The sequence below is a fragment of the Macaca fascicularis genome, chromosome 16 (assembly GCF_037993035.2).
Source record: "Macaca fascicularis isolate 582-1 chromosome 16, T2T-MFA8v1.1".
Taxonomy (NCBI): Eukaryota; Metazoa; Chordata; class Mammalia; order Primates; family Cercopithecidae; genus Macaca; species Macaca fascicularis.
In genome coordinates this window covers 41289021-41308445 of record NC_088390.1, presented here as the reverse complement: position 1 = coordinate 41308445, position 19425 = coordinate 41289021, and the positions used below count along the sequence as shown (strand labels likewise).

The window sequence follows — 19425 nt, the reverse complement described above, 5'->3', positions numbered from 1 at the left end:
AATTATTGCTATTTTGGGGATCCTGTCATGTTTTGCACATTTTATTATTAAATATAGAAAATATATTGGACTGGGAAATCAAGTTACATCTGGTCTTAGTGATTAACTTACTGAGTGACCTTGGACGAGTCATTAAACATCTAAAATGGAGTGATAATAGTTGTTTCACTCTTGGTGGGGGGTGGTGAGATGAAGAAAACCGATGTAAAAGTTGGTGTATTAGTCTGTTCTCATGGTGCTGATAAAACCATACCCGAGACTGGGCAATTTACAAAAGAAAGAGGTTTAATGGACTTACAGTTCCACATGGCTGGGGAGGCCTGGCAATCATGGTGGAAGACAAAGAGGAGCAAGTCACGTCTTACATAAATGGCAGCAGGCAAAGAGAGAACTTGTGTAGAGGAACTCCTCTCTTTAAAACCATCAGATCTCCTGAGACTGACTCAGTATCATGAGAACAGCACAGGAAAGACTTGTCCCCATGATTCAGTTACCTCCCACTGAGTCCCTCCCACAACACGTGGGAATTCAAGATGAGATTTCGGTGGGGACACGGCCAAACCATATCAGTTGGTGAGTAAAAAATACTCTATGCAAGTATATATTAATATTAAATAATAATGAACAAGGGCTTTGGGATTGTTGCCTTGAGTCAGTTGTTTCACTTCAGAACCTCAGCTTCCTCATCTGTAAAATGAAGATTTCATATACTTCACAGGGTTGTGAGGATGTGATGTGGTGTATACCAAGCCCTAGCATAGGGCCACCCATATGGTAGGTATCCAGTCAATAGTAGCTATTGTTAATAACCTGATCAGCTGGCTTGATTGATACCACCTTGTAACTACACTTGGCAAAACAACAAGCAAACAAACAATACACAACAATGAAAACAACGAACACCACATCATCAACCGCTTCGTGTGGTCCTCCTCATTCCCCTAAAGATGACTCTTGGCTTCCCAGTGTGCTTGAAGCTCACCAAATGCTGCTAGCAAAATGGAGGTGCAGCCAGATGGAGCTGGTTTCCTCCTCTGAGAGACTGGGGGTACTTACAGTGAAGGATGGCTAAGTGCATAGATGCACTCTGAAAGGCTTTGACTGCCAAGAGACAAGGGGTGAGCGTGGCTGGGGAATAGTGAGTGCTTGCTGGCTCTGTGATCTTGCCCTGCCACTTTCTTCCTCCTGGTATCAAGGTTGCCCAAGAGCTCCCGCTGACATGTGGAGGTCCCTCTTTGCCTATTTGGTGCTATGAGGAATTCCTGTTGGCTAACTGTGAAGGTGGCCCATTGCACCCTAGAGGCTGTTGTGTATACCTCCTTGCCCTGTTGTGTGCTCAGAATAGGTAAGGGCTTCGTGTGCCAGAGAAGTAAGGAAGACGCATAGTAGGAAAAAAGTACCCCAGCCCTCTGTCCAAGCTGCTGACTGACTGACTCTGGTTCTGATTTCTGTAGTCAGCTTGATCTTTCTGCCACTTTCCCAAGCAACTTCCAGCTATGTGGGGGATATTCATTCAACAGGTGTTTATCGAGTCCTATTATGTGTCTGACATTATTTTAGGTTGCAGCTAAGACAGACAAGATCCCTGCTCTCATGGAGTTTACATTTTAGTGGGGAGAGTTAGATACAAATAAACAAGCTAACTTAAGATAGTGATGTTTAGTGAATTCATAAAGTGTTTTGAGTGACAGGTGGCTGTTTATGCCATCTGAGAAAGGGACTTTAGAGCTGAGAACTGAATGATTGAGAAGACTGCCATGCTATCTGAAGTCACATTCCAAGCAGAGAAAACCACAAGGGTGTGAGCCCTAAGATGTCACATCCGAGGGCTAGAAAGCTAGCTAGTGAACTGGGAAATAGAGAATTAAGGGGAAATGTGTAGCAGATGAAGTCAGAGAGGTATGTCACAAGGTGCGGGTCCACAGATCACACTCAGCCCACAGTGTTTTTGACATTTCACTGAAAAACAATCCTGACTTGCAATTTATCTTAAGTCAAAAAAAAAAAAATTTGGGCCGGGTGTGGTGGCTCGTGCCTGTAATCCCAGCACTTTGGGAGGCCAAGGCAAGCGGATCACAAGGTCAGGAGATCGAGACCATCCCGGTTAACATGGTGAAACTCCGTCTCTACTAAAAATACAAAAAAATTAGCCAGGCATGGTGGCGGGCACCTGTAGTCCCAGCTACTCAGAAGGCTGAGGCAGAATGGCGTGAACCTGGGAGGCAGAGGTTGCAGTGAGCCGAGATCGCGCCACTGCACGACAGAGCGACACTCCGTCTCAAAAACAAAAACAAAAACCAAAAACCAAAAAAAAAAAAAACCACCAAAACCAAAAAACAAATTGTCCATGCCACTATGCCAGGCCGTTATTCCTGAATAACAGTTGCATTCAACGTAGAACAGTTATGCTCTCCTGTCCCCTTCCACACCACTTTAATGGGGCTTAGTGTCATCAGTTTGTAAGTAGTAGACATTTGAATTAGCAACCCCTGAATACCATGTGGACTTAATAAGGGCTTGGATTTCTTACCCCCACCACCCCCCAGTGTGATGGAAGCATATAATGGTTTTAAATGATGAAGTGTCTTAATCTAAAATTTTAAGATCATTCTGACTACTCTGTGAGAATAGATTGTGATGAGGGTGAGGGGATAGGCAACAATGAATGAGATGTTGGTGGCTAGGGCCAGTGAGAAAGAAGTGGACAGATTTTAGGCATATTTTAGAGGTAGAATGGACAGGACTTAACTAGTACATTAGATTTGAGGGAAAGGAATGACAATGAATGATGGCCCCCAGGGTTTGCCTTGAGCATCTGGGTGGGTAGTGGTGCCATTTACTGAGACAAGTCTCAGTAAAATTTACTCAGTAAAATTTATTGAGACAAGTTCTCAGTAAACCTGAGAACAGGTTTGAGAAGAAAATCAAAGCTCTGTTTGAGAGTTATTCTATTTTGGACACCTATTAAACCTCGAAGTGGAATGTTAGGTAGGTACTTAGCCAAGCCAGAAGCTTAGGAGGAAGGACAAGGTTGGAGATATAAAGTGGGAATCTTCAATACATAGGTGATATTTAAACCCATAGGAATGGATGAGATCACTGAGGGAGGAAATGTAGATGTAAAACTGAATGTGGGGAGTTTTGGCATTTTTTTTTCCCCCTGTTCAAACTTTTTTTTTTTTTTTTGAGAGATGGAGTCTTGCTTTGTCACCCAGGCTGGGGTACACTGGTGCGATCTCAGCTCACTGCAACCTCTGCCTCCCGGGTTCAAGTGATTCTCCCACCTTGGCTTCCCAAGTAGCTGGGATTACAGGCATGCACTGCCAGGCCCAGCTAATTTTTGTGTTTATTTATTTTTTAGTAGAGACGGGGTTTCACTATATGTTGACCAGGCTGGTCTCAAACTCCTGACCTCAGGTGATCTGCCTGCCTCGGTCTCCCAAAGTGCTGGGATTATAGGTGTGAGCCACACAGCCCGGCCCTTGTTCAAATTTAAATCTTCTATACTCCTGGTATTATATAGGCTAAGACTATTAGTTTGAAAAAGCAATCTAAGGTTATCTATCTAGTCATCATTCCTATGAATATTTACTCAAACCCCCGGCACAACATCTAGCCAAACAGCTAGCCAATTGGTACTTGACAGGAAACACACTATTTCCATTAAGATCTTCCATTCTGTGTTCATCAGAATGAGTCCATGTCTTGCTGGACTCTCACCATACCCCTGTGAGGAATTACATATCTTCATGTTATAGTGGAGCAAATTAAGGCTCAGAGACGTGACTTGGCCAAGCTCATTAACCATTAAAAAGTAGAGTGGAAACTTGAATGCAGGTCTTCTGTTCCAATTCCATGGTTCTTTCCATTACTACACACTAATCTAGTGATTGTTACTATTAAAGATTTTAGGCCTAAATTACATTTTCTCCTGCAATTTTAATTCCATAGCCTATTTTGTCCCCTGGTGTGTAAAAAGCAGTAATTACTTCCATCATTAAATAGCAAATTTTAAGGCACTGGACACATATACATTTGAAGGCTAGTTGGATCAGCATTTTTTCCTTCTTCCAAGTTAGGTGTATTGATTTAAATTGGTAAGTGAAGCTGGGTGAGAGGATACCTTTATAGCATTTACACTTCTATATTGTGATGATGGCTGAATTAGGGGGCTTTCTAAAATGAGAAGTGACTGGAAGGAGTCCTTGGGAACAATTCTTACAATTTAGGAACAATGATGGTATTCATTCAAATGCCAAAACCTGTTTGACTTAGCTCAGAGAAGGTATAATAATGGAGCTTTCCAATGTATAAGTGGATCAGGAAAGATGCACTAGCTCCTGTAGCTGTTTACACTGACCTCAAATTCAACAAGGACTCATTGGGCACTGATTATGGTCAGGGCCCCATTTCTACTGCTCTGGAATGGAGCTTTGAGAATCAGATTTTGAGGGCTTCCTAAAAGCCCAATGGGGGCGTTCACATTAGTAACACACACCTGGCACTTATTAAGCAGTGTTACAATTAAGGACTCAATCTACAAGGGTAAATTGTTAACTTAGAAAGTTCACATTCCTTAGAGCTTGGTATTTAAGGTCCTCCACATGTTCCTAATCTGTATTTTCAATCATAATTCCCACTGTTGCCAGGAGTGAACCCTCTGCTCTAGTTAAATTGGATGCTGGCTACCTCCTGAGCATGTTTATCTTTTCACCTGGATACCTTACTCTTTAGATCTATGCTGTTTTTTATAGTAGTCACTAGTCACATATGGCTATTCAGTACTTGAAGTGTGGCCAGTCTAAACTGAGATGTGCTGTTCGATACACTTAGATTTCAAAAATGTAGTAAAAATAATTGATTTTAAATATTAACTACATATTGGAACATTAATATTCTGGGCATAAAACACATTAAAACTACTTTTACTTCTTTTTACTTTGGCTACTAGAAAATGTAAAATTTATGGCTTGCATTATATTTTTTGACTTTCTGAGACAGGGTCATACTGTTACCCATGCGGGAATGCAGTGGCACAATCACAGTTCACTGCAGCCTCCACCTCCCCTGGCACAGGTGATCCTCCCACCTCAGCATCCCAAGTAGCTGGGACTACAGGTGCATGCCACCACACCCAGATAATTTTTTTTTTTTTGTATTTTTTGTAGAGATGGGGTTTTGCCATGTTGCCCAGGCTGGTCTTGAACTTCTGAGGTCAAGTGATCCACCCGCCTCGGATTCCCAAAGTGCTAGGATTATAGGCATGAGCCACCACACCCAGCGGCATTATATCTTTAGTGGACAGTACTCCACTAGATTGTTAGCCAAGGCAATACTGGGCCCACCATTCAAACCTATATTTGTACTTTCTTACTGGCGTAATAGTGATGAATGAAGGGAAAATTCTGAGTAACAGTGGGTTCACACATTTGAGGCAAGCAAGCCATGTCTCATCAAATGGAAGCTGCTATCACTGATCAGCTAGCAGCTCAAGGAAGAAGACTGCCAAAGGCAGCAGGACAATTATTAATAATAATTTGTGGTACACAGCAACTGTTCAATAAGTGTTAGATAAATCCTTTTAGGCAGTGACACTAAATACAAAATCTTGAATTCCGTACTTATCCCTCCTGTTTTTCTTCTTCCACTTCTAGTCACTAAAATTTAGCTATTCCTTTGAAAATCTTTCACTTCTATTCCTTTTCTCCCAATCCACAGCTAATCAGTCTTGTCACCTCACTTTTGAAAATATAGTTTTCAAATAGCTCCTAGTTTCCTTCTACCCTCCCTGTGTTCATTCCATTCTATATACTGTTAATGTTCCATATTTCTTTGCAGATGTCATTCTTCGCTCAAAACCTCCATTTTCATATGAACTTCATAAAAAGTTTTCACTTAGCATTCAAAGCTTTTCAAACCTTATCTCTTGGTACTCCTCTCCATAAAAAAGGAATTTAGGGAAACTAGATTGAGTTAATATATGTAAAGCACTTACAACCATACCTGGCCCATACTAAGAACTATATAGGTCTTAGCTATTATTATTATTGCTCACTTTTATTTGAATATGCTGTATGCATTTCTACTCCAGAACACTGCTAAGTCCCTTTTCCTATTTGAGTACCTCAATCTCTAAAGGAAAGAGTGATTTAAACTATCAATGACCAGCAAGTGCCAACTGTTACTGCTGGAAAGACAACTTAAATATTCTTTCTACAATAGATAGGACCTGCAAACAAGGAACTCTAATTTACCACCAAATAACAAAATTTAAGGCTGGATGAAATAAATAAAAGATAATATTTCCTTCATTCAAGAAACAGCAAATTTATGGAATGTTATTTAAAGAAAAACATAAATGGGTTCTGGATTTAGGGCAGTTACTCTTTAAATCCTGGCATATATTGGAATAACCTGGGAGCTTTAAAAAACACAGTTGCCTGGACCTCATCCCAGATTTATTGAAGGGGAAGGCCTCAGACACTTGAATTTATTTTAATACTTCATAGGTGATTCTCACATGCAACCACATCTGAGCAGCATTGGTCTAGTCCAGGGAAACTGGTTTAGGGAGGCTGATCGTGTTTGGCATATATTTTTCTGTTTTTAAAATGAAGCATACTAAGAGAACTGATTAACCTATAATGACTTATGTGTTCATGAAGTGTTCTAAAAAAACCAAAGAAACAAGAAAACAAACCTTTTCAACTTGATGTAGGGTTCAGAAGATAAATACATTACAAATACCACAGTGAGCATTCATCTAAAAGTTTGCCGGTTGGTCTTTCTATTAATTAAAAAAATTCAAAACAGAATTACTTAATATAGATTTAACTATGTACAATATTTACAACGAAAGTATACAGTTAAGTCTGTTGTGGAACAGTTGGCATTTTGGTATATAACACTTCAGAAATTTCAAAAACAACTTTACCTCAAAAACATTTTACACAAATTTTCCAAAGTGCTGTAGCTCACTGGCTCATTTTATCTTAACAATCCAGTTTAGCAATCCAGGTACCCAAATCTCTAGGCATGAAGTAACCGATATACTACTGAGAGACAGCACTTTTATACAATAGCAGAGGCTGTTAGAAACCTTGGGTCTTTAAAACCTTATAACAATGCCCCTTTCACTCTCCAATCCTGAGACAACAAATCCTGTAGTTCCCCCTCATCATCGCTGTCAGCATTCTCTTCTTCCTTTTTCTGCAGTTCTTTTATGGTCAGGATTTCTTTAAGTTTATTTTTTATTTCATCCTGGCGATTCCGTAGCTTTTCCACCCGTCGATAACACTCTATCTGCTCATCGATCTCCCCAATCTGGCGGTCCAACCGTCCCTCCTCATCCTCTTCGGCAACTATGGCTTCGGAAATAGTGTTGACCTGCCTCATGGCTTTTTGGAATTCGTCCCACTCTTTGTCCATCTGATCTTTTGGGGCATCAACCTTTCGCACCCTTGCATCTACCTCAGGGTCGTCAAAAAAACCTTCCGGTAACGCTTCCGCGGTGTTTTCTCTCCTTTCCACCACTTTTTCATGTATTTCTGCTTTCTCAATTGACCCTGAATGAGGAATTATGGGGGCCTTGGGAGGATTAGTACTAAAGAAATCGTCTGGCAGCACACTACTTGTTACCTCCCGCGAAGAAGAAACTGAGTGCTCCTTGCCCTGTGCGTCGGACAGCGGCTTGCTGGCGTCCCCCCCTTTTCTTTCTCCATCTCCTTCCTCCTCCTCTTCCTCCTCCTCCTCATCTTCATAATCGGGGAGTAAACTGAGTCCTGAAGGCTTACTGGAAGTCGTTCTAATGAACTCCTTTCCTATTTTGTCAAAGTTGGTGGGCAACGCAGATGTGGAGGGCTGTACCTGAGGCACCAAGGTGGCCTTCGCTCTCTTGGCGTCTTGGCCGTCTGCGTCCGGCGCTTTCCTCTTGACGGTCTGAGGCGCTGAGCTGGCGGACGAACCCTGGCTGGCTTCCTTCGCGCCTTTCAGCTCGGCCACTTTCTCTCGGTGCTGCTTTCCCAGGACGTGAGTCTGCCACAGGAGCTCGCTCTTAACCGGGGTGTTACACAGGGCACAACTCAGCTGCCCCAAACGGTTGTACTTCGCGAATGGAGATTCTATCCGTTTCCGATTGGTGCTCAGACGCTGCTTCTCCTTCATTAACCGCCGCAATTCTTCCTGATTTACCACTCGCTTCCCGGCCGGAGTCCTAGCGGAGGCGGAGGACGCCATCTTGGCGACCAGACCCAAAGCGATTCTGGTTTCCGTCCGGCGAGGCATGATAATGTCACTTCCTGTAAGGGCGATGATTGGCCGAGGTTCAAGAGAGCGTGGCGTAGCGTTGTCGTTTTTGCTCAGAATCGCGACTAAGGCTTTTTTTTTTTTTTTTTCCTGTGAACGATTAGGCTATGGCTGCGATAAAGGCCGTCAACTCCAAGGCTGAGGTGGCGCGGGCCCAGGCAGCTTTGTCTGTCAATATATGCGCCGCCCGAGGGTTGCAGGATGTGCTGCGGACCAACTTGGGTCCTAAAGGCACCATGAAAATGTGAGACGGCGGTTGGAGCGGCCGTTAGGCGGCCGGGGGCTTGTTGGGTGTCCTGGAGCCCTCTGGGGCAGGCGTCCGTGGAGCGCTGTGGATGTTCTTGCGAGCTTGATTTCCCTCATTCTCATCCCTGTCCTGAGGGTATTTCTCGCCTGGTGCAGGTGGAGGAGAAAAGCCTCCCCTAGAAGGCCCCAGGAGTGAAATTGTGACGCTCCCCCGACACCCTACTTTTCGTCAAGGTTCATATGCAGTTAGAAAGTCAGTTAATTTAGTGTCTTATTGGAAACATAAAGCATTTAACTTCTCTGCTCTTTAAGACTGTATACCTTTAGTCCATAAATTCAACAAGTAGTTAGTTTTGTATTTTGTGTGGCAATGTATTGTAGTGGAGAGGGCACAGGCTTTGGAGCCAGGAGGGCATGAGGTCAAATCCAATTTCTACTTAATACCCTGTGTCTGTGGTTCTTCATATCTATTCATCTTTTCAGTATATATTAAGCACCGTTTTCTCTAGACAAGAGTGAGGAAAAGAGACCAGTGAGGAAAAAAGGGTATAAGAGGAGAGACACATCCTCATAGTAATGAACAAAATAAATTAATATTAATGGTAAAATAAGTCACTTAGGTACTAGTTGCTGGGACACAGAAATGATCAAGATACAGTTTCTGTTCTTAAGGAGATGTGGTAGAGACGGATGTGGTAGAGTAGGATGTGCTAATTATATATAGATGCATATGATTATGCTGAGGAAAGGGAATAATTACTGATGGCAGAAGGACAAGCATCTTAAATGATGTTTGATCAGAGTCTTGGGTTGGAAGAGGGAGTAAAGGCCTTCTGGGCAGAGTAATTTCAGGAATAAGAAAGACCAATGGTGCAAATCCAATAGAAAAAACAAAACATGGTGTATTAAGGGAACCAGAAGATTTGCTTGTGGGAAAGTAGATGAGTCAGGGAAGGGAGACATAAACCAGATTGAGAAAGGTCAAGTGTCTGCTGTGTTTGGATTTTAACTTGAAAATGATGAAAAACATAAAAATCATTGGAGGACTTTTGATCAGGGAACTGACTGAATCACGTTGCCTTTTAGAAAGAAAAATGTGTGGAGGGTGTATTTTAGTTTGGAGATAACTGGATGCTATCCAAGGTAGAGATGATAACAGTGGAGATGGAGAGAAGGGGGCAGATTCAAGAGATATTTAGGTAGTAGAATTGATAGAACTTGGTGATCTAATAAATGCAGGGATGAGGGAAACTAGAGTGACTGACTGAATGAAAACGTTCACCAAAATAAAAACCTGCAGGAAATTTGCAAATTTGTGCTTTGTAGACTTTCAAGTATTCTTTGACCAAACCACTTTTCATAACTCATCAACTGCTTTTATCTTTAAATCTGTACATGGTCCATTTGGAATGAAATTGCCATAAGCTGTCCATCTGGGGAGAAATGATTCTGTGAGCTGCAAATGGTGGTAATTACCATGGCATATTCCCATGGTACAGTAGTTTTCCAAGCCCAGTTCCCTCTGTTGAGGATAATGGGATGGCAAGCACTGGGAGTGTCTTCCTACCACATGAAGTTAATATCGTTGTTCTCTGAACAGGCTTGTTTCTGGTGCAGGTGACATCAAACTCACCAAAGATGGCAATGTGCTGCTCCAAGAGATGGTGAGCTGATGCTGCTGACTTTAATAAACCTTAATAAGCCTTAATTAGGAGCATAGTAGAACTTGTGTATCTGTAAGCCAAGGCTGTCAGCTAAATACTGCAGTCTTGAGTCTTGAGATATGCTTGTTGAATTAGACTTCAATAAAAAAATTTTTTTTGGCCAGGTGTGGTAACTCACTCCTGTAATCCCAACACTTTGGGAGGCTGAGGTGGCCAAATTGCTTGAGCCCAGGAGTTCAAGACCAGGCTTGGTGAAACCCGTCTCTACAAAAAAAAAAAAAAAAGAAAAGAAATTTGCTCAGTGTAGTAGCATGTGCCTGTAGTAGTCCCAGCTACTCAGGAGGCTGAGGTAAGAGGATCTCTTGAGCCCAGGAGGCCAAGGCTGCAGTGAACTTGAGATCGTGCCACTGCACTCCAGCCTGGGTGACAGAGTGAAACACTGTCTCAAAAAAAAAAAAAAAAAAAAGAGTTTTTTTTTCTGGCTCTTTCCAAGTCTTTGTATACTTATACATATGTTGTATACTTAGACATACTTATAAATTAATAATATCTTTTAGGGTACTGCCTTATGTTCTTTGTAATTATGGAAAAATAAAAATATCCTTTGCAAGTTTAATAAATGTATTCATTTTGAGATTGAAGGATTTAATCTTATTGTAGAAATGTCATTGCATTCTGAAGCAAAGACTTATGAAATCTTCAGACCTCATTACCTGTCACTTTTAAAATTTTGGACTTGACATTTAGGTATTGATATTACAAAACTTGTAAACTTGTAGAATGAAGCTTATTTCATTTTTTAATTTTACTGCTGACCCCTAGGTTATCTTGTTTTTGGTGACCTACTTTCTTATCTCATCCTCTTTTTAAATCTGTTGCTTGCTTTTTCCAGCAAATTCAACATCCAACAGCTTCCTTGATAGCAAAAGTAGCAACAGCTCAGGATGACGTCACAGGAGATGGTACTACTTCAAATGTTCTAATTATTGGAGAGTTATTAAAACAAGCTGATCTGTACATTTCTGAGGTATTAGAATTTCACAGAGTTTATATGTTATTTTGAATGGCAAGTTATTTTTTTAACTAGTAAAATGATTGCATTTTAGATGTTATTTTTGTTTTATTAATTAACTATTTATTTTGAGACGGAGTCTCACTGTGTCACCCAGGCTAGAGTGCGGTGACAGGATCTCGACTCATTGCAACCTGCGCCTCCCAGATTCTCGTGCTTCAGCTTCCCGAGTAGCTGAGATTATAAGCCACCATGCCCGGCTAATTTTTGTATTTTTATTAGAGACAGGGTTTCACTATCATGGCCAGCCTGGTCTCGAGCTCCTGACCTCAGGTGATCCACCAGCCTTGGCTTCCCAGAGTGCTGGGATTACAGACATAAGCCATCACGCCTGGCCTAGACAGTTAATTTTAATTAAGATATTCTTGGACAATTATAAATGGAAATAATAATGAACTTTGTTGGCCAAAATACTGCCTTTTATTGGAGTTATATACCTCTTTTAAAAATGAAATATTTAAGAGACATAAAAAAAGTAAAAAATTACCCATGTATCCATGGGTAATTAAGAAAGTAAAACACCATAGATAAAGTTGAAACCAAATTATGCACCCTTGTAAAACAACTGGAGAAAAATTATTGAAGGTTTTCTTTATTGTGAATTTACCTTCCTTTCTAGTTTCATTTTTCTTTATAAATCATCTACTTCAGCCAGAGTCCACCATTCACTGGCCTCTGAAAACATCATGTACGTTTCTACCTTTCTCTAATTAAGTATCTCTTTTCTCCGTATCTGAACTTTTTCTGTCTTTCAGGGACCATTTCAGCAAAGCATAACCTTGTCAGAAATGATTCTCTGTGTTTCGTTTAGTATTGGGAATTTTCTATTAATTCAGTACTTGCAACTTAGGATGCTTTTGGCTGTAAACAACTTGACTGAAACTCACTTGAACAATAAGGAAATGATTATCTCCCATAATAGAAAATGGAGAGATGAGGCAGACTGTCTGGTCATAAAATTCAGTCTTCAAGTACACAGATTCTTTGTCTCTTAGCTCTTCCACTCACAGTGTTGTTTCATCCTAAGAGTATTTCCATCTGGAAAGTAAGAGGCCGGGCGCGGTGGCTCAAGCCTGTAATCCCAGCACTTTGGGAGGCTGAGGTGGGTGGATCACCTGAGGTCGGGAGTTTGAGACCAGCCTGACCAACATGGAGAAACCTCATCTCTACTAAAAATACAAAATTAGCCGGGTGTGGTGGCGCATGCCTGTAATCCCAGCTACTCAGGAGGCTGAGGCAGGAAAATCGCTTGAACCCAGCAGGCGGAGGTTGCAGTAAGCCGAGATTGTGCCATTGCACTCTAACCTGGGCAATAAGAGTGAAACTCCATCTCAAAAAAAAAAAAAAAAAAGGTAAGACTGGCTGGGCACAATGGCTCATGCTTGTAATCCCAGCACTTTGGGAGGCTGAGGCAGGAGGATCACTTGAGCCCAGGAATTTGAGACCAGTCTGGGCAACATAGTGAGACCCCGTCTTTAGAAATAATAAAAAAAATTAGGCTTGATGGCATTCCGCATGTGGTCCTAGCTACTTAGGGAGCTGAGGCAAGAGGACTGCCTGAACCCAGGAGGTGCAGGCTGCAGTAAGCCATGATCGTACCAGTGTACTCCAGCCTGGGTGACAGAGTGAGACTCAGTCTCTAAAAGAGAGAGAGAGAGAAGAGAGAGGACAGGACAGAGGAGAGAGAAGAAAGACTGTCAGAGGAAAGTAGGCAGAGGGCAAGATAAAGCCATTCAGGAGGCTTTTCTTTGGTATGATTGGGCCAACTTTAGTATTATGTCCATCCCAAGCCAGTAACAGTTTTTATGGGAATTGACTTAGACTAATCAGGATCTACTCCTTGAGCTGGGGATAAGATCAGCTTTCTCCAAAGCACAAGTGGGAGAGGGAAACCCAAACCAAATTAGGGTTGGGTTAGGAAGAAAGGAGTTTGGCAAGGGTGAGATGCTAACAGACATTATGAAACTCTGTGACCGTACAGTGATAGAGCTGGGCACAGTATGTGATAGAATCACTGAGGCTGGAGGGACATCCTAAACCAGCCTGAAGCAGTCAGGAAGAACTCTCTGGAGGAAGTAAGACCTGACCTAAATCTTCAGGATGAGGAGAAGTGAACCAGACAAAAAAGCGAGGGTTGAGGAGAATGGCTTTGCAGGCAGAAGGAACAACATAAGCAAAGTCACAGAGAAGACAAACAACATGGTGTTGTATGAAGCTACAGGCATTTTGATGTTGCTGGAATTTCAAGGGATGTGAACAGTAGTGGAGAAGAGGCTGGAGAGGGAAGTGGGAGCCAGATCACAGAGGGCATATAGTATGCTAACCAACAAGCTTAGACTTCATCCAGTGGTATTACATACCAAACATAGAAACATACTAATGACTGATATGGTCAGATTGGCATTTTAAATATTTGGGGGATGGTTTTAAGGGAGTCTAGACCAGAGGTTTTCATAGTAATCTGGATGAAAGATTGTGGGGTCCTAGCTTGAAGACATTTATGAAAATGGTTAATAACATAGCCTCTAGAGTCACGTCTCATGGGTTTAAACAACCTGGTTTCACTTCTTATTATCTTGGTCATCTAAGGCAAATTACATTATCCCTTTAAGCCTCGGTCTTCTTATCTGTGAAACAGGAAAAATAATAATACCCACTTCATAGTGTGGCTAGAGAATTAAATAACTCGTGTAAAAGTCTTAGTCATGTCCAGCACAAATACTCAATGTCAACTTTTAAAGATTATTATAGGATTGATGTAAAGAAAAGAAGTAAGGGAATGAATTAGACCAAGTGCTAGCTTTTACAAGTTTGTGTATTATTTTATGGAACAAAAAATACTATTAAAAATATTTTGTCATAATTTTAGACCTATAGAAAAGTTGCAAGCACACTACAAAGAATTCCTGTATACTTTTTACACAGATTCTTATTTTCTTTTCTCTCATTCTCTGCCTGCCCTGTTCTCTTCCTTAGTATCAGTGTACATATTCTTTTTAAACTCTATGTTGCAGACGTGATCTAAATATTTTAGTGTATGTTTCTTAAAACCAGGGAATTATATAATTGCAGTATAGTTATAAAAACCAGGAAATTAATAACAGTAACACATTGATACATTAGTATTATCTAATCTGCATTCCATTCAAATTTCACCATTTGTATTAATAGTGTTCTTTATAGAAAAAAAAGATCTAAGTTCATGCATTGCATTCAGTTGTTGTGTTCCTTTAGTATCCTTTAAGCTAGACTAGTTCCTGAGGTGCCTTTTATGCTTCATGATATTGCTACTTTTAAGGAGTACCAGCCAGTTATTTTGTAGAAAGTCCCTCAATGTGGATTTGCCTATTTCCTCAATTAAACTTAGGTTATAGATTGTTGGCAGGAATACCACAGAAGTGTTGTGTTCTGCTGAATGCATCATATCAGCAGGCATGTAATGCCTGTCTCTCTCATTACTGTGATGTTAACTTTGATCACTTGGTGAAGTGGTAGACACCACAGTGTTCTGTCTGCCACTTTTCCCCAATTCAGTGGTGGTTCTTTTCCTCTGCATTGAAAAGAATATTTTTGTGTGTGCCCATTCAGAAGGGCACCACATGCCAACAATGTAGTCAAAATTTTTGGAAATAAAAAGGACTTTTGTAATTTTTTGTACTAGACTTGAAGCTTTACTGTAAGTTTGAGATTATTTCAAGTATGAAGCACTAAAATGACTTATAGATTATGTACACTTATATATCATGGCAATAATGTGAGTAACTGTTTTTGGGCATAATATATTAATCAGACAGGTTGGTTACTTTTACATTGGATGACTTATTTTATAATTTATAATTTTACGTTGATGTAACAGGGCCTGCACCCTAGAATAATAACTGAAGGATTTGAAGCTGCAAAGATAAAAGCACTTGAAGTTTTGGAGGAAGTTAAAGTGACAAAGGAGATGAAAAGAAAAATCCTCTTAGATGTAGCTAGAACATCATTACGAACTAAAGTTCATGCTGAACTGGCTGATGTGTTAACAGAGGTATGTTATTAAACTTTTGCATTCAGAATAAATATAGCCTAGCGCATGGTGATATTTTTATTTTTTCTGTAAGATAATCAAGGATTGCATGTGGTTTTTTGGACATAAAATACGGAAGACAGACAGTTATTGTATAGGCCTAACTGTAGATTAGATTTGACTGGTGAGAACAGTATTTGTAATTTTCAGAAGTATCATACTAGGCCTTTTTTGTGTGTGTGTGTGACAGAGTCTCACTCTGTTGCCGAGGCTGGAGTGCAGTGGCATGATCTTGGCTTACTGCAATCTCCACCTCCCAGGTTCCAGCGATTCTCCTGCCTCAGCCTCCCAGCTAATGCCTGTAGCTGGGATTACAGGCATGTGCCACCATGCCCAACTAATGTTTGTATTTTTAGTAGAGAGCAGGTTTCACCATGTTGGTCAGGCTGGTCTCCAACTCCTGACCTCAAGTGATCTGCCCACCTTGGCCTCCCAAAGTGCTGGGATTACAGGTGTGAGCCACCGCGCCCGGCCTCATACTAGGTCTTTTTTTTTTTTTTAATGTGACTTGATAGTTGGGAGAGGTTTCACTGCCTGCAGATCATCTCCTGTGGAAGCTCTTGAATAGTATACTGGTCTTTTTAAACCTAGAGGTCCATATTTTATTATGTGAGGTGACGCATGAGATAGTATTTTTAGCAGTGTACCTTGTAGATAAGGTTACCAATATAATGGAATGTGAGTGATGTGATATATTAATATATTAATATTCACATCTTGGAAATGTATACTTGTGTAGTTTATTTCTTTTACTTATTAATTTTTTTGAGACAGAGTCTTACTCTGTCACCCAGGCTGGAGTGCGGTGGCATGATCTTGGCTCGTTGCAACCCCCGTCTCCCAGGTTCAAGTGATTGTCCTACCTCAGGCTCCCAGGTAGCTGGGATTACAGGCACGTACCACCACGCCCAGCTAATTTCTGTATTTTTAGTAGAGATGGGGGTCTCACTATGTTACCAAAGCTTGTCTTGAACTCCTGACCTCAAATGATCCACCCACCTGGGGCTTCCAAAGTGCTGGGATTACAGGCATGGGCCACCACATCTGGCCAGTGTTTTGTTTATTTCTAAAGATAGAATATATACCATATAGGCCGGGCATGGTGGCTCACGCTTGTAATCCCAGCAATTTAGGAGGCCAAGGTGGGGAGACCACCTGAGGTCAGGAGTTTGAGACCAACCTGGCCAACATGGTAAAATCCTGTCTCTACTCAAAATACATAAATTAGCTGGGCATGGTAGCAGGCATCTGTAATCCCAGCTACTTGGGAGGCTAAAGCAGGAGACTCACTCCGGGAGGGAGGGGGAGTTTGCAGTGAGCCGAGATTATGCCACTGCACTCTAGCCTGGGTGACAGAGTGAAACTTTGTCTCAAAAAAAAAAAAAGAAAACCAAAAAAAAAAATGTATTTTATATAAAGATAAGATTGGCTGTATATTTTGGGAAGGCTTTTATCAGGTGGCAATGATTTGATATCCTTATTGTTTCTCAGCTTTGTAGTTTCTGAAACTTGAATATATTTGTTTACCAGGAATGATAAATTCTTAGGAAACAAATTCATAAGACATTGACATACAAAGCAGAATATTATCTTAATAATTTACTTTGAGAACTACAAATGCCAAATGTACTGGAATACCTGAGTTGTTTCTGGTCGATTCTCCTTACCATTAAAAAAACCAACTTGGGAAATCAGATTAAGATCAGACAATTTCTTGATGAGCAGAGTCAGAAGAAAGGCTCTGCTGTGTTTTTTGCTGTTAGAGTACTTAAATGGCCCAAAATCTTCATGCTGCTAGGGCACCCATTCTGTTTTAGAGTTACAGAAACACCGATATTCTCACTATCCAATGGCCTTTGTCTTACTTGTTATTTGCCTCTAAAATAAAATATTATGTTACCTAAAATTTGCCTAAAATATTAGGCAAAGTGTTCTAATATACCATTTTTTTCTGCTTTATGTATATTTTAGGGTAGTTATAACTTGACCTCTTAATTTCTGCAGTTATTTATTATTTTTATATCATTTTCTGAGCTAAGCAATAAGGTGTGTTGTGCTATGCTTCTTAAATTGTATATCCCTGGTCATATGTGTCAGAATAAATGAGATGTATCTTTTTGAAGTGTCAATTTTACTTTACAATTTTTGGGGAAAACATTATTTTTACATTGAGATAAACATATTATGGGATGACATGGAAACTTCATGATCAAACATGATACTTTAAAATTTCCTGTTATTATAGCCAGCAAATTGGAACTATTACTTTAGATTATATTTCCTTCTTTTCCATTAAGGTGCCCTTTGGTGGAAAAGTTTGGATAGTCTTGGTATGATAGAAAGAGTAGTCACTTGGCAGTTAAGGAGCCCTGAATTCTAGTCCTGGCCCTGTTACTAGCTGTTAGATCTTATTTACAAACTGTAACTTCTTAAGGTCTTATCTCAGTTGCCTTGTGTATAAAATAAAAGGTTTTGACCTAAAGATCTCTGAAGTTTCTTTAGACTCTAAAGTGTCTGTTGGCATTGATTATTATTAGTGTCCATAATAAAGTGGCACATATTGGTCTTGCCCTATGTTTTGAATCCTGAAGGCTTTTATCTCCTTAGTCTGGTGATAGATTGTTTGGGCCATTGGTTTATTTTAGTAGTCCAAATAACTTACTGTTCTCATTCACTTCTCTTTCAGGCTGTGGTGGATTCTGTTTTGGCTGTTAGAAGACCAGGTTACCCTATTGATCTCTTCATGGTAGAAATCATGGAGATGAAGCATAAATTAGGAACAGATACAAAGTAAATTACATAAGCTTTGACAACATATGGGTTCTAGAATTTTTTAAAGATATTCTTTTGTTAAATTTATTACTTACTTTTATTCAACATAAATATATTCATTCAACATATATTAAGTCACTGCTCTGGGTGATGGGAATGAAGAGTAAACAGAACAGAATTTCTTTCCCAAAGAAGCTTATGTTTCTAATTTAAATAGAAAAAAAAAATCATGTGTGTTATTTTATAGTGGACAGGGAAGGCCACTCTGATAAGAACCTAAAGAGCTAAGAGGTCTCTGAAGAAACAAGGCAGCTAGCCATGTGCACATCTGGAGCAGGAGGGTTCTAAGCAGAAGGAATGACCTCTGAAGAGGTCCTGAGGCAGAAGTGTGACTGGGTTGTTACAGTGTGCCTGGAGCACAGGGAGAGGAGGTGAGGCAAAAGGGGCCAGATTATGGAGTACCTTGTTGATTTTGGATTTACTGTTTTAAAACTTCGTATTATAGAAAATTGTGAACATATATAGAGAGAACAGAATAGGGAACTTCTACATACCTGTTAGCTATCTTTATCAATTTCCAATATATGAAGCAATCTTATTTCAACCATACCCCTCCCTCTTTCCCCCTGCCACCCTGGATTATTTTGAAGCAAATTCAGACATCATATACCACCTCTAAATATCATGTAATCCATAAAACATAAACCCCCTGCTTTTACCTAATACATCCACAAAACATGATAACACGTTAAAAAATTAATAACTCATTAATACCACCACATTTCCAGTTTATAGTCTAATTTGTCTAAGAGTTGTCTCAGATTTTTTTCAGTTTTGTTTGGATTAAGATCTACACACAGTCTGTATACTGCACTTAGGTGATACCTCTTTTTAAGTCTCTGTTAATTTGTAGGTTCTTTCTTTCTCTCATTGTTTTTCACCTTGATAATTATTTTGGAAAAGGGAAGATTTTTGATTACTCATGCAATTTTCTTTTTTTCTTCTCTTATTTTTTTTTTTTGAGATGGAGTCTCACTCTGTCTCCCAGGCTGGAGTGCAATGGCGTGATCTCAGCTCACTGCAGCCTCCACCTATTGGGTTCAAGTGATTTCCCTGCCTCAGCCTCCTGAGTAGCTGGGACTACAGGTGCGTGGCACCACACCCGGCTATGTTTTCATATTTTAGTAGAGACAGGCTTCACCATGTTGGTCCGGCTGGTCTCGAACTCCTGACCTCGTGATCCACCTGCCTCCACGGTCCAAAGTGCTAGGATTACAGGTGTGAGCCACCGCTCACCG

The 19425-nt window shown here is 40.4% G+C and overlaps 2 protein-coding genes across 15 annotated transcripts in view; one reads left to right on the top strand and one right to left on the bottom strand.

The window, feature by feature from the left end:
- CCT6B (chaperonin containing TCP1 subunit 6B) overlaps positions 1-19425 on the top strand; it is a 153213-nt gene that overhangs the window by 11027 nt on the left and 122761 nt on the right. For 3 of the 14 annotated variants that reach the window (XR_012425531.1, XM_065531223.2, XM_065531222.2), the window contains exons 1-5: positions 8311-8548; positions 10151-10214; positions 11107-11241; positions 15143-15316; positions 18042-18145. The exons of 2 other annotated variants lie outside the window; for them this stretch is intronic. Coding sequence is in view for 8 of the 12 variants with exons in the window: in XM_065531223.2 (XP_065387295.1) it covers positions 8412-8548; positions 10151-10214; positions 11107-11241; positions 15143-15316; positions 18042-18145 (614 nt within the window). In the remaining 4 variants the exon portion in view is untranslated. Of the gene's footprint in view, positions 1-8310; positions 8549-10150; positions 10215-11106; positions 11242-15142; positions 15317-18041; positions 18559-19425 lie in introns of those variants that run through there. 9 more of the 14 variants (XM_074018999.1, XM_045375148.3, XM_074019000.1 and 6 more) reach the window with 8 other exon arrangements.
- On the bottom strand, positions 6767-8262 carry ZNF830 (zinc finger protein 830). Its single transcript, XM_005583434.5, has one exon. It carries the CDS (start codon positions 8233-8235, stop codon positions 7117-7119), a length of 1119 nt encoding a protein of 372 aa, XP_005583491.3. The 5' UTR covers positions 8236-8262; the 3' UTR covers positions 6767-7116.